Source organism: Aulonocara stuartgranti (assembly GCF_965226115.1).
Source record: "Aulonocara stuartgranti genome assembly, chromosome: 3".
In the NCBI taxonomy this organism is placed as follows: domain Eukaryota; kingdom Metazoa; phylum Chordata; class Actinopteri; order Cichliformes; family Cichlidae; genus Aulonocara; species Aulonocara stuartgranti.
The window spans coordinates 69,923,894-69,938,989 of NC_138941.1; the positions used below are offsets into that span (position 1 = coordinate 69,923,894).

The following is a 15,096-nucleotide window of genomic DNA, read 5'->3' on the forward strand; positions in this document are numbered from 1 at the left end:
TGCGTCACTCTGCTCCACGCTGATGTTTGTCCTGTTCGTCTCTGCAGGTGAGATTTAACTGATAGAAACTAAACTGAGTTTATTTCTGAGATAAAGAGTCTCAGTCTGGTTTACATGCTGATTATATTTCTCTAAGAAGTAGTTTATTACTCATTCAGTGTTGTGATCGACAGAAAGCTGGGTGGGGTCTGTGTGTTGGTGCAGTTTGCAGCACAGACACAAAGAAGTGTAATGTGTGTGTCAGTGTGATGTGTTGTAGTGTCAGGAGTCAGGATGCAGCTACAAAGCTTCTTGTTCAGTGTATACAAACAGCTGTAGCTCCATAAAGGCAGCATGCAGAGACTCACAGTGTCTTATAATGAGAGGCTGCTTTCTCTCACACATTATGTTCACTTATTATCAGCACATGTTGTTGTTTGTGGAACAGAGTTATTGTAGTTTTTCTCATTAGTTTGAGTTTTTATTCCATTTGGACTTTTTGTGTTTAGTTCAGTTTAGTTTCCAGATGATTTTCTTCTTTTTCAGGTTTGATTATTTATTGCTTGAAGAGTTTTAATAGTTTTATTCTTTTTTCATTCTTACTGTTTGGAGGTTTGTGTCAGAGGCCAGATTCAGGAGCATCAGTACAGCTGTTACAATAAAAAGCAGTGACTCAGTCTGACAGACATCCAGAGTCTCAATGAACTCGTCCATCAACAACATTTTATCAAACTAACAGATTCTAAAACCAAAGATTTGTTTTTCAGATGATGTTTTTCATCCGTCTCAGTCTTTGCTCATGAACTTTGTCTCCAAACGTCTCAGCCTGAGCTTCCCTCTGATGAACTCGTTCATAATCTCGTCCATTCTGCTCTCAATGAAAATCTGAACATGTTCAGCTCGGCCTCCTGTCTTTGTGTCAGAGTCTCCAAAGCAAACATGACAGCAGCTCACTGCCATCTTCAAACCTTCCCTTTCACTCTTGCTGCTGTCCTTCTGTCACAAATCAGCCCTGATGAAGATGCTCGGGATCAGGTGAGGAGGAGGAGAAGACTCGCTGTGGTGACGCTTGAAGGGACACAAGAAGAAACACAATCAAAGATCATCATCTAATAATTGAAGACTGTCTTTTATTGTGTGTTTCTGATTGGCTGCTGTAGAAGTGAACAGTTGTACTTTGACCTTTAACCTCTCTGCTCTGTGTTGTTTCCTCTTTCAGACCAGAAAACCATCACAGCTGAGTCTGGACAGGACGTCACTCTGACATGTCGAGCTGCAAACAACAACATCATTATTTTAGAGTGGAGCAGAGCTGACCTGGAAGATGAATATGTGCTTGTTTACCGGGACGGTCACTTTGTTCCAGCCAACCAGCATCCATCTTTTAAGAACCGGGTGGATCTGCAGGACAGACAGATGAAGGATGGAGACGTGTCTTTGATTCTGAAGGATGTGAACACTGCTGATAGTGGAACATATGAGTGTCGTGTCTTCATGGAAGAAACACGCTCATGGAAGTTCATCAGCAGCATCCACCTTCATGTTGTTCCTCCAGGTGAGTGAGTAGAGTTGAGTGTGTGTGTGATCAGAGGTGAAGCTGCTTCCTGGTTGTTGATGTTTGTTTCTAAAGATGTTGCTGATGAGACTTTGTAGAAAGCAGCTGGTCTGAGTGATGTGATCAGAGTGCAGTAGATAATGTCTGACAGCAGTTTGAAGAGGAAATGGATTCTGTTCTGTTCTTCACTCATCACCTACCTGACACCTCACACCTGTTTCTCACCTGCAGGTCTGACAGGAGGACAAGAGAAGGATGAAGACAAAGAGAAGGAGGATGGATCTGTTGCACTGATTGTTGGTCTGTCAGTTCCTGCTCTGCTTCTTGTTGCTGTTGTTGGTTTTTTGATCTACAGAAAACATAAACAACAGCAGAGAGTGGAAACAAACCAGCCTCCTGTTTAAGTGCAGCAGGTTTAAAATGTCTCAGAGGTTTTTCCAGCTTTGAGTCTGCTGCTGCTGTTCAGAGTTCTGGGTGTTGTCAGTGTTTAAAATCCTGCAGAAACAGATGAACTGAGCACAGACAGCAGGCCCACAGCACTGTAGGTTTATTTCAGTTTTATCTTTAATGGCTGCTTCTGTTTTTGCTGACAGCTCATCTCAGTGGACGAGTTTCATCTTTAAAAACAGTCTTTACATTTCACAGTAACTGGAACATCCAGAGGGCTGTGACTACAAATCAACTTCAACACAGTCAGGCTTTCTTTGTGTTAGCTGGCTCAACTAAACCTGAAACTGCAGTCAGAGACAGCAGGTATCACCGTGGTGATTATCACCTTTCTCTGCTTCAGGCTCTGAGCACGCTCAGATGAAAAGGAGCGTTTCATGTATCATGTGACTTTTCTTCTACACAAAATGGTCCCTGTGAGCGCCACCCAGTCCAATCAGAGACGTTACTCACTGATAACTTCACTAATGTCTCCACTACATGAATACAGGTACATTGTAACAGTGTGATGTGCAGTTTAGCTTCACTCAGTGGCTTCAGCAAGTTACAGTTTAACAAGCTGCACATATGAAACATTTCCTCCAGCAGAGAATCGACATCACAGTGAAAACGTGGCTCTAACAGCTGATTTAAAAACAAAACTCTGAACATGAAATGCTCCTGACCAGGTGATCTTTCACCATCAGTTACCATGGTGATTTAGCCTCTTTCTGACACAGAAAGCTCTGACTTTGAGTGTGACACAGCTCACTGAGACATTTTGTTGTGCACGCCTACTTTTAACTCTTCAAACAAATGAAATCAACACTTTTTCACTTTGATGGTTTTGTTTCCACTGACTGTAGTTACATCATTTTGAGCTCAGATTACATATTTATGAAGTTTTTCACACCTGAATCTTTCAATCATCAAGATCTGGTTTCAGTTTTCTCTTTATCTTTGTGAGCTGTGTGTGTTGTTTACCCTCAGTATCCATGAACAGTGTTACAGACCTGGGATCAGTGTTTTTGTTTATAAGATCAAATATGACCTCATTATGTGAGTGTGAGCTGTGGACCACAAAACCTCAACAACACTAATCCTCGATCAGCTGTTTCACTAAAATTACATCCAAGTATGAACTCATCCCATCGTTCATGCATCAATTTGTAGCTGACAGATGGTTATGCACATCCCTGGTTGCCTAGGTAACCCTCTAACCTTAGATAACGCTATTGTTGTCACTCAGCAGTATGATTTAATGTAGTTGTTTCAATAGATCTCAAAGATAAGAAAAGTTCACCTCGGTACTCGCTGACTTCACATAAGTGATCAGTTATTGCGTTTAAAAAGTGTAGCTACTCGTCTTTGACCTTGTATGTATGTGTGTTTATGCTCTGATTGTATTTTCCTGCTGCTCACACAGCATTAGAAAAGCCTGAAAACTCAGTGTTCACAGAGTCTGTAAGCCCCAAATGTTTGTATGAAGGACAGAGAACAAACAACAAAGGTCAGTGTGAGAGTGTCTCTGTATTTGAACAATAAACTCTTACTTTGGTTTAAATTATTTATTCTTTCATTTGTGTTGTTGGCAGAGAAGCTACATCATGTGAACTTCATCATATTGTCACATGTCATCACAGATTCAAAAGATGTAATATTTGTGTGTTTGTTATTAACAATCGTGCCCCCAGACGCCAAAACAGTGCCAGCAAACTGAAACTGAAAAAAAAAACTGTAAGCAAAAAAGAAAAAAAAAAGATGTAAGTGTGAAAACTTTTTTCTTGTCTTAATGTCAATATTTATTTTTCAGTTTCATTTTAAGGTGGCATCGTTTTAACCCCAACAAAACAAAACAAAAATGACAGAAAGTCCATTGAAATCTGAAAAATATTCATTTTCTGTGCATGAACAAAAACTTTACTTTTTACAAGACAGGAAAACTAACAGTAGCTTTAAATTTTTTATAGTGTATCCTCATCCTCAGTATTGGAAACACGTCAAACTGCATTTCCTATAAAATCAAATCAAATCATAATGATCGTGGAAATTTCTTGATCTAAATTCTCTTCTAGATTGAGTGGCAAAAACAAGAAGAGCTGCTGTTTGTGTTTGTGCAAGTGCAAGAAATACATATAGCACGCTCTCCATCCTTCTGCTAATGTTTAATGTACTGAAATTAATTCTAATTAATGAAATTAATGTCTAATTAAATTCAAAGAACTGAAGATAAACAGGCCACAGAAAGCACTTTGTCACCTCTGCTGTGATGTTAACTGTCGTGGTGCCTCAGACCTCGTCGTGTGATCTGACATTTACTGATTGATTTTGTCTGTTTTCAGGCTCTAACTTTACAGGAAGAAACTGTAAAATAATCAAATTATTCATCATTGTGAAAACTTCATCATGAAGCATTTGTGATGAGCTACATTCCTCTGAACCTTCAGTTTGGTTATTTATTTATTTATTTTCCATCCTTGTTCTTAATGCTTTCACCATCACAACTAGGGATGGGTACCGGTGTCCGGTGCCATGATGGCACCGGTTCTGACATAAACGGTAGTAACCAGACCGAAAAGCAGCGCACATTTCGGTGCTTTATTTCGGTGCTTTTTTTTCCTGAGCTGTGATACACTCCTAGCCAATCATTTTACGTTTCCGAGGATAGTAGGCAGGTCCAGGTACGTACGTTCTGTTAGAGCAGAGCTACAGATTAAAAATGTCCAAGGCGAAGCGGTCAAAAGTCTGGCTGTAATTCACAGCAAAATATGCAAACTCAGCAGCAACAAGTGCTTTAAGCTGATACTGTGATACTGTCAAAGGAGGTAACACCTGAAATCCGATGAAACACCTGGCGACGCATAGCGTTTTTTTTTTTTTTAAAGCCGAGAAATGCACCGTATTTGATGGCAGCAGCAGCCGTTCTTCTCTGCGTGAGTATCTTAATGTTGTTCGCGTGTAATTTACGCTGAGTAGGCTAACCACGTTATTACATTAATGCATGTAAGGTGAACTAGCAAACATCATCATAGCTACATGCGGCTGTCTTCTTGTTTGATGGCAGATACTCCCTTCACCCTGGACAAAAAGGCTAAAATGACCAAAGAAAAAGAGGGAAACAGCTGAACATGAGAGGTTTTTGGACAAAGTTTGTATTTTTTCCATTGTTTAAGCACTGCTTCCAGCCAAGAGTGATACCATATATGCCCCATAGCTGCAGAAAAGGCTAACATTGTTATCTTTTTACATAAAACCAGCTGAACATGAGAGGTTTTTGGACCAATTTTGTCTTCTCCATTCTTTAAGCACCGGTTTGAGCACCGTTTGAGCACCGGCACCGTTTCAAAAGTACCGATTTGGCACCGGTATCGGATAAAACCTAAACGATACCCATCCCTAATCACAACACTATGAACTGTGGGTAATCCCTCAGGTCCACAGAGATGAGGACTCGTGAAAATGTGCATAAGGACTCAAAGTGTGTGCAGAGAGCCGTCATGCACTTGATAACATGACAACAGGACGGCCCTGAGCCCTCAGAGGCCGACACTAAGCTGTGACTGTTTATCTGCACGTCTCAAACACGCCTCCATTTGTCTGCAGGCTGAGTGATCTGACTGAGCTCAGCCTCCATTTTCTACAGGGAGACGCTCAGACAGGCTTTCAGTTTCATTTCACAGGAACAGCTTTGCTTCTGTTTTACATGCAGGTGCTGCACAGAACACACCCTGTTCAACCTGTTTGTGTGACTGACTGCAGCTCAGATAAGAGGCTGGATCAGCTGATTCAACTGGTCAGCAGGCTGCATCATTTTCATCTCTGCAAACACCAATCAAAGTCCTGTACACAGTGTGTTTAGTACTCTGAGTGCGTTATTTGTCAGTAATTGTGTTAAAAGGCTCTGAGTTTAAGTTGTAAACAATCTCAAACCCTGGATTTATCTCCACCATGTAAGCTGCTGACATCCACCTAGCTGCTGTTGAACCATGATTTGGACATATGGTACTCTAAGGTCAATGAAATAAGATAGGCCTGATTAAAGTTCTTCTATGTGAGGAGCAGGATTTTAAATTGTGGATTTAACAGGAAGCCAATGAGGAGAGGCCAGAATAGGAGGAAGCTGCTCTGTCCTTCTAGTCCCTGTCAGGAGTCGACTGCAGCATTTTGCATCAGCTGAAGGTTTTATGGGAGTTTTTAAGACATCCTGATAATAACCGATTACACATGATCTGTGAAATGTTCACACTTGTTGCTGCTTCCTGTCTGTGTGTTTCTTCCAGACAAATGTTAGGAAGCTGATTCTCACGCAGGTCACAGATCCACACTCTCAACCCACTGTGGACTGTCCCACATCTCGGAAAACGTTAGAGCACTTTTGCAAATCTGTGATGTCTTGATAAATCGAGTAGATATTTGAAGTTTACACAGCTACATTCAGAAAGAATATTTTAAACTGTGCATCCCTCCGAAACTGCCTCTTACGTTTTCGACGAAATGCATTCTGGGATATTTGCCTGGGTTAGCCTTCAGTAGCTTACTGGGGTCATGGAGAGAATGTGTTAATAATACTGAGTGGTGGGATTTATAACTATGGACTAGTGATGCGCAAATCATGAACGAATCGTTCAATACTCGAGAATCACTTTACTGACTCATGAATCATGATTCACAAGCCCAACTGACTCACTGACTCATCCCTGTTGCTGTTAGCAGCAATGTATCTAGCTTATAATTAAAATTGTGGAGAAAAACACAACATCCAGTATCGTAACAAAAAATTTCTGCTCTGAACTGGAAGAAAAAACCCTGAGTAGAAGCTCACATCAAGAAAATAGCTCCTCGGTTCACAGTAGCATCGCTCTGCTAACATGCTAACAGCACATTTGAGCTACTCACCCCCTCCCTCCTGTGCTGATTTGTAAGCATAAGCAAATCACTCAGGACTCACTCACCCCCTCCCTCCTGGCTCACAGCTTCTTCTTCTTCTTGGTTGGCAACCAATGTTAAGGTGCATTACTGGCTCACAGCTCAGTGGACATTTAGATGAGAAAATATATATTTAACACATTTAAGGAAAGTACTAATAAAATAAAAAATAAAAATATATTAAAATAAAATAAAATAAATGTTTATTAAGCAATTTTGATAGAAAATTGCTTAATTTTAGAAATGTTTTGCTCTTTTTTGCTCTGTAAAATAGTTGTTTTCTTTTAGAATCATTCATCTTAGCAGTAGGATTTACATGAAAAGAGAAACAAATTAAGTTTGAGTGAAAATGTACATTTTTTGCACTCTCTGGTCGACCGACTCAGTGAATCAAATGAGTCAACAAATCCGATTCACTTTGGTGAGTGACTCATTAAAACTCGATTCAGTAAAAAGAATCAAATTTACCATTACTACTATGGACACTATGTGCTGACATGACCTTTTATAAATTTACTGTCCAATCACAAACCTTTAATGGGAGGAAAGAATTTGATTGGACAGTGAGGGTCATGTCCTCATCGAGGATAGAGCGCACAAGAGTGGACTATTATATTGATTAGTCAAATCTCATTAGGCAATAAAACAACTATGGTCAGAAGAGAATGTATTCATTAAAAAAATTAATAGAATTTACAAATAAAATAGTTCCATTAAAAATTACGTGTACTTGTTGAGCCTTTCTGAGAAATGATCCATGTGATTGATTAATTATGCCTGCAGAGACCAAAAGGGGCCCCAAGAGTCTGGCTGCAGCCACTGGGGGGCGCCATATTGCGACTCGCTCAGACACATGAAAAATTAGAGGGAACATTGCCCGGCAGCCTACGTCTATTGAAGCATAACTAAGGGAGGATTCAGGGTCACCTGGTCCAGCCCTAACTATATGCTTTAGCAAAAAGGAAAGTTTTAAGCCTAATCTTAAAAGTAGAGATAGTGTCTGTCTCCTGAATCCAAACTGGAAGCTGGTTCCACAGAAGAGGGGCCTGAACACTGAAGGCTCTGCCTCCCATTCTACTTTTAAATACTCTAGGAACAACAAGTAGGCCTGCAGAGCGAGAGCGAAGTGCTCTAATAGGGTGATATGGTACTACAAGATCATTAAGATAAGATGGGGCCTGATTATTTAAGACCTTGTATGTGAGGAGCAGCATTTTGAATTCAATTCTGGACTTAACAGGAAGCCAATGAAGGGAAGCCAAAACAGGAGAAATATGCTCTCTCTTTCTAGTCCCTGTCAGGACTCTTGCTGCAGCATTTTGGATTAGCTGAAGGCTTTTCAGTGAGTTTTTTGGACATCCTGATAATAATGAATTACAGTCGTCCAGCCTGGAAGTAATAAATGCATGAACTAGTTTTTCAGCGTCACTCTGAGACAGGATATTTCTAACTTTAGAGATGTTGCACAAATGGAAGAAAGCAGTCTTACATATTTGTTTAATATGTGTGTTGAAGGACATGTCCTGGTGAAAAATGACTCCAAGGTTCCTCACAGAGTTACTGGAGGCCAAGGTAATGCCATCCAGAGTAAGAATCTGGTTAGATACCATATTTCTAGGCTTTTCAGGGCCGATTACAATAACCTCAGTTTGATCTGAATTAAGAAGCAGAAAGTTATCATCCAGGTCTTTATGTCTTTAAGACATTCCTGCAGTTTAACTAAATGGTGTGTGTTATCTGGCTTCATGGACAGATAGAGCTGGGTGTCCAGTTGTAGACGATGATGCTTGAATTCAAACAGGCACACAATATGAAAGATGAGGAAAATCCCTGAGCACTGTGCAGAGGACTCTGAGGACTGAGACGCATGTTGTCATGCATGTGATAATATGACAACAGGACGGCCCTGAGCCCTTAGAGGACGACACAAAGCTGAGTGTTTATCTGCACGTCTCAAACACGCCTCCATTTGTCTGCAGGCTGAGTGATCTGACTGAGCTCAGCCTCCATTTTCTACAGGGAGACGCTCAGAGAGGCTTTCACTTTCATTTCACAGGAACAGCTTTGCTTCTGTTTTACATGCAGGTGCTGCACAGAACACACCCTGTTCAGTCTGTTTGTGTGACTGACTGCAGCTCAGACTAAAGGCTGGATCAGCTGTTCAACAGCTCAGCAGTTTGTAGTTTGTTTTCATTTTGCCCCGCCTCTGTCAGTGCGCCCCAGGGCCGCTGTGGCTACAATGTATGTCTGCCTTGCCATCACCAGTGTGTGAATGGGTGGATGACTGAATATAGTGTAAAGCGCTTTGGGGTCCATAGGGACTAGTAAAGCGCTATAGAATTTCAGACCATTTACCATTTATGTAAACACCAAAGAAAGTCCTGCACACAGTGAGTTTAGTGCACTGGGTGTGTTATCTGTTAGTAATCGTGTTGAACATTATAAAAGTGTCACAAAAGGTTGATTCTGTTTATCTGGACGCATTCAATTGGAGAAATGCTTTGTCACTCTTCCAAGTGATTTCTTCAGTTCCATTCGATTCCTTCTTGTGGGACATGCATGGAACAATTCACCCAGGAGGCATCCTCGTCAGATGCCCAAACCACCTCAACTGGTTTCTTTCGATGTGACGGAGCAGCAGCTCTACCCTGAGCCCCTCCAATAGCCAAACTGCTCACCCTATCTGTAAGGCAGAGGCCAACCACTCTTTGGAGGAAGCCCATTTCTGCCACTTCTATCCGCAATCTCAATCGCTATCCGAAAGAATAATGATGATTGATCAATGACCATTTAATCAGTGGCCATGTGTACCATTAACAGAGAGAGTTGTGGAATAGCTGCAATCACAGCATTGTAAAATCAACAAATCAGTTTATTTCTAAGCTCAGTTGATCTGACTGAGTGATCTGAGTGAGCTCAGCCTTCACTTTCTACAGGGAGATGTTGTTTTCAGGCACAGAAGTAAAGACATGTTTACCCACAGCATTCAGTTACAGAGGAAGACGTTGCTCTAAGGCACTTCAGAAACAGAGGTTTGTCTGTTATTGGAGGGACAAAAACAATGAAAAGAGAATTCAACAGGTACATGTAAATCTTTATTAACACTTACACACTTACATAGTGCTCATATTTCATTCAATCACAGAAGGAATTCACTGATTGTCATTGTCTTTAAAAAACAAACTCTTATAAGGCACACATGAACTGAGAAAAACCCCACAAACACCAAGAGGACGTTTCAAGAAGGCCACAGAGAGAAGAGTACAGAAGTGGAGCAGTTCAGTGATGTAGGTGGAGGCGTCACACCATCAGGCCATGAAAGTATGAACCATGATTTGAACCTGAAACAGTGCAGAAGCTCTAACAGTGGAGAGATGTTTGGAGTTAAAGCTTTGGTCAGACCAGAGATCAGAGCATCAGTTCATCACACTGTCCTCACTGCTGTAATATTAATGCCACACTGTTGTTCTTTCATGTGCTGATGTGATGCACTCATGTTTACATGTTAGTGTTACTGACCATTAAGTTCTGTAGGAACCACACATTCACACACAGCATACACGGATAAATAAAAAACACCCGTTAATGTCTTTGGACTGTGGGAGGAAGTCAGAGACCCAGAATCCACTTCAGGAGATACATGTATGACCTTTGTTCCTCATGCGCTCCATGTGTTACTTTACTAATTCACAGGAGGAGTCTGTTTCTGTGGGCAACAGGATGACTTCACTGCTTCACTGCTGTCTCATTACAAATCCACACAAACATGATGTGTATATTTATACATTATGAGTGGCAATTTTCCCTAAAATCACAATGTTTCTAACTTGAGCCAAACTGGTGGATCTGAAAATCCATCTAAACAAATGAGTCAAACTTCACCCAAAAGAGCATCAGTGTACAAAGGTTTGCATCATCTATACAACAGTATAAATGTGACAATATGTTTCATATTTTTGAGTCTTATGGGTCTGTTTATGAAAAGTAATCAGGTCTCAACCCAGCAAAGTTGTTCAGGATGTTTTGCTGGTGTCAAAGGTCAAAGCAGGTTAAATCTGACCTGAACAGTGTGTCATGTTAAAGAAAAGTTGAAGAGGTTGTCAAACTTCTCAGTGCAGGATCAGAGAGAGACGTTAACAGTTTGTACAATCTGTTAAACTGGGTAAGATTGGTTTACAAACTAAAAACAATGTCAGCCAAAGAGATGATTTTTATACAAAGTGTTTTCCAGTGGACTGTACTTAAAGAAGAAAAAGTCACATGAAGCTAATAAACAATCACACCAACATAAAATAGTTAATTTGTCTAACCTGAAGCTCCAACACTCACTGACTCTGAGATCAGAAATTCATGTGTGTTTGTAACACAGTTTGACTTTGTGTCAGTAAATCTCATGAACAAGATGAATAAACTGTAGTTCAGAGTCACTGACAGCACAGACACACACTGTTGGTCCGAGTCTGAACATGATGATCATCAGAGTCGACTGCTGGATGTTCAGGAGAGTTTCTGTCTGTCCTCAGATCGTCCGACTCACAGTTCATCTCTGTCTCCTCCTGGCTGACCTGCAGGTGAGAAACAGCTGTGAGGTGTCCTCTTCTAGTTCAGGAGATTAGATGAAAAAATTATTCATAATATTTATAAAGTGAGAAAATGTTAATGTTGATTTTTCTGCTTTTTATTTAAAAACATGATCTGACCAAAACTGCAGTCTGGAATCTTGCTTTCACCATAAAAAAAATCATATTTTTTTCAAATACACAGGTCTAACAGCTGCTTCGGGGTCAGAGGTCATGTTGGGTTGATCCAGCTGTTCTTTATAATTTGACCTGTTTGGCTGCAGACTGTGAGAGCTCATTAAAACATGTCTGAGACTTTTGGAAGGTCAAATCCTCGAGTCTCTGAAAACGTGTTTGTTTATTATGAGGCTGAAACATCTGAACCTGTGATTCAGTGACAACAGCTCTGTCACACCAAACACTGTGTACACAGTTTACTACTTTTATATACGAAGCACTTCAAACAGTGCAATATATCAATACCATGCAATATATAATACTATATACCAAACATCATACTTACAGTTTGATATAATTGTTCAAAACAACCAAACATCTAAAAATAAAACTGACTTTTTAGGTTTCTACACTGAATAAATATCCAAAAACATTTTGACTGGTTAAAATCACGTTTGCAGAAGATTTGGTGGTTTCCTGGTGTAGAGTTACTAGAGTTAGAATAGAGTTAATATTCCTTCTTTAATAATCCTTTGTTGTGCTCACTGCTTGTTTTATTCCTGTGTTTGATGATCAGAGTCTCTGTAAGTCATGAGTGTCAATGAACGATCAAATGAGAAACTCCAGGAAGTGCTGAGTGGACTGTGCCATGGGGGAAATATGATGTTGTTTATGTTTAATATTTATGCTGTTTAGCTTACATTTGAGTTATTCTGGATTTGATTAATTGACCTGTTAACATACACCAGGTCACCAGTGCATTACTTAAAGCTTTAGCAACATGCTAATTAAACATATGTTCAAGAAATAAAAAATATTAACTTCATCTGATCCAACATTCAGATTATTTTAAATGTGCGAGTCTGTAATCTCAGTGACTAACAGAGAACCTGAGTGTAAATGTGACCAGATGAAGTGTGAGGTTGTGAGAAAGTCTCTGACTGCATTCATAGATGTGTCCTTTCAGCTGCTCGCTCTGATCCAACCTTTGGTCTCTAAGAAGAGGCTTCAGGGAGACGTTTGCTACGTTGGACTGTAGGACCATCAGAAATGTGTGCAGTAACAAAACAGGCAGCACTGAAAGCAGCTCTAAGTGTTTGTGTTGTTCAATGATTTGTGCACAACAACAACAATGGGACCTCTCTCATCCATCAGTCACCATGTGGACATTTTTCTGACACACTTTGAAACTGATGGACGTTTTGTGTCTGCACTAAGTACGTTTTCAGCAGCTATGGCACCGGCAGGATTCACTTTCACAGACTCACAACCACCAGCTCCACCCCTCCCCTCCCCCTCCAGATGTAGGCTTTATCATTGAGTTTCCCCACACATGTTTACAGACGAGTTAGAGAGCAAGAGAAGAAGAGACATAAATGTCTTTGTTTCTGCTCTAACCAAACAATGCTGCTCTACAACTCTAGACTACCAGCCACAAAGACAACAGCTGGAGAAACATCTGTCTACCTCTGACATCCACCAGCTCATCCATACAACAAACAAACATCAACAACCAGGAAGCAGCTTCACCTCTGATCACACACACACTCAACTCTACTCACTCACCTGGACAAACAACAACCAGTTTGATGAAGCTGTGTTTGAATGAGCGTGCTTCTACCATGAGGAAACGACACTCGTATGTTCCAGCATCATTAATCGTCACATCCTTCAGAATCAAAGACACGTCTCCATCCTTCATCTCTTTGTCCTGCAGATCCACCCGCTTCTTAAAAGATGGATGCTGGTCATCTAGAATAATATCACAACCAACTCGGAAAAGAACATTTCCTGACTTCAGGTCAGCTCTCTCCCACTCTAGAGCGAAGATGTTGTTGTTTGGAGCTCGACATGTCAGAGTGACGTCCTGTCCAGACTCAGCTGTGATGGTTTTCTGATCTGAAAGATGAAACAACACAGAGCAGAGAGGTTAAAGGTCAAAGTGCAATTATGATCAGAATGGTTGACTTTAAATATTTTGTTTATTTCCTTTGACATTTGAGTTTTATTTATTTTTTCATTTTATTTTCAGTTACAGCAGCATGTTAATAGCAAAACTTTGAACATACAGTAGTTTGCTGTTCAGTTTTTACAATACCCCAAAAGATAACAGAAAGAAAACAAACAAACAAACTAAAGAAACCCCTACAAAACAAAAAACAAACAAACAACAACAACAAAAATAAAATGGATGGATGGTATCTGGTCATGACAATGTGGTCATTTTAAATGTTTCCATGTACATTAGAAAAGGCTGCCATGCCTCAAGAAATTTGGTGGTTGAACCTACCAGTGTATATCTCATCTTTTCTAAATGCAAAAACTTCATGAGCTCTGCAAGCCTCTGTTCATGTGTGGGAGGAGCTTCCTGCTTCCATCTTAAAAGTATAAGGCGCCTTGCAATGAGTGAAGCAAAGAATTTGAATAGTATTTTGGCAAAGTGATGTTTTGAGGAATCACCCCAAAGATTAGAGCAGAGGGATCATAATTAACGTTATATATCTCTGAAAAGGTGTTAAATATACCCATATGGAAAAGAAATAGAAAAAACTTATAAGACTTGCATAAGATGTGGCCTACTTCATACAGTCAATCATATAAGGCTTATATGATTTACTCATGAAAGTGGCCACTTTCTCATTACTTTCTTATATTGTTTTAGTAAATATCCAAAACATACAAGTTTCATTTATATGATTTTCAAGGGATCTTAATCTGTTTTCACTCTTGTATGCTTTTCATAAAAGCTTCACACAAGACAGATACAAACTTTATAAGATTTATATGCATCTTTTCCGTATGGGTAGACACCCAATAGTTATGAAGATTGGGGCCAAAAACTATGAAGGAGTGAACCTGTTTCTGCTTTACATCTGTTACACAGGGGGTCAGCCCATGTCTGGCACATATAGAAGAAGAGTGTACCCTATGGAGAAAACATAGAGCTCATCTGTTAAAGTCATCCCAAGGTCTTTCTCCCACTGAGCTTTAAGGATGGAGAGAGAAGGAGATTGAAGATCTAATAATATAGCATACATTTCTTTAATCGCCCCTCTCTTATGAGTGTTTATATTAATAATTTTATCCAAAGAAGTTTCCTCAGGTACTTCTGGAAATGAAGGAAATCGACTCTTTACAAAGTGGTGAACTTGTAAATAGCGGAAAAAATGTTTGCGAGGAACATTAAACTGCTTCAGGAGCTGCGTGAATGAGAAAAATTCCATCTGCAAAAAGGTCTTTGATATTTCTAAGTCCATTACCTTCCCATATTTTAAAGGCAGAATCCATCATTGAGGGTGGGAACATATGATTTGAGCTGATAGTGTAACCCAAACCTTACATTGCACCCAGATTCTGAGCGAGTCATACAACAAAGGGTTACATTTATAGGTGTACAGTTCTAATGGGAGAGCTGAACTCAACAAAGCTGATAGGCACATTTTGCCACAATTGGATGAGTCAATTTGGAGCCAA

At 40.1% G+C, this 15,096-nt stretch overlaps 1 protein-coding gene across 1 annotated transcript in view; it reads left to right on the forward strand.

The window, feature by feature from the left end:
* The window catches only part of LOC309693309 (hemicentin-2-like), a 1,543,010-nt gene that overhangs the window by 529,415 nt on the left and 998,499 nt on the right, over window positions 1–15,096 (forward strand). Inside the window, exon 14 of the mRNA XM_082512410.1 lies at window positions 1,199–1,534. Within this exon, the coding sequence (XP_082368536.1) occupies window positions 1,199–1,534 (336 nt within the window). The remainder of the gene's footprint in view (window positions 1–1,198; window positions 1,535–15,096) is intronic.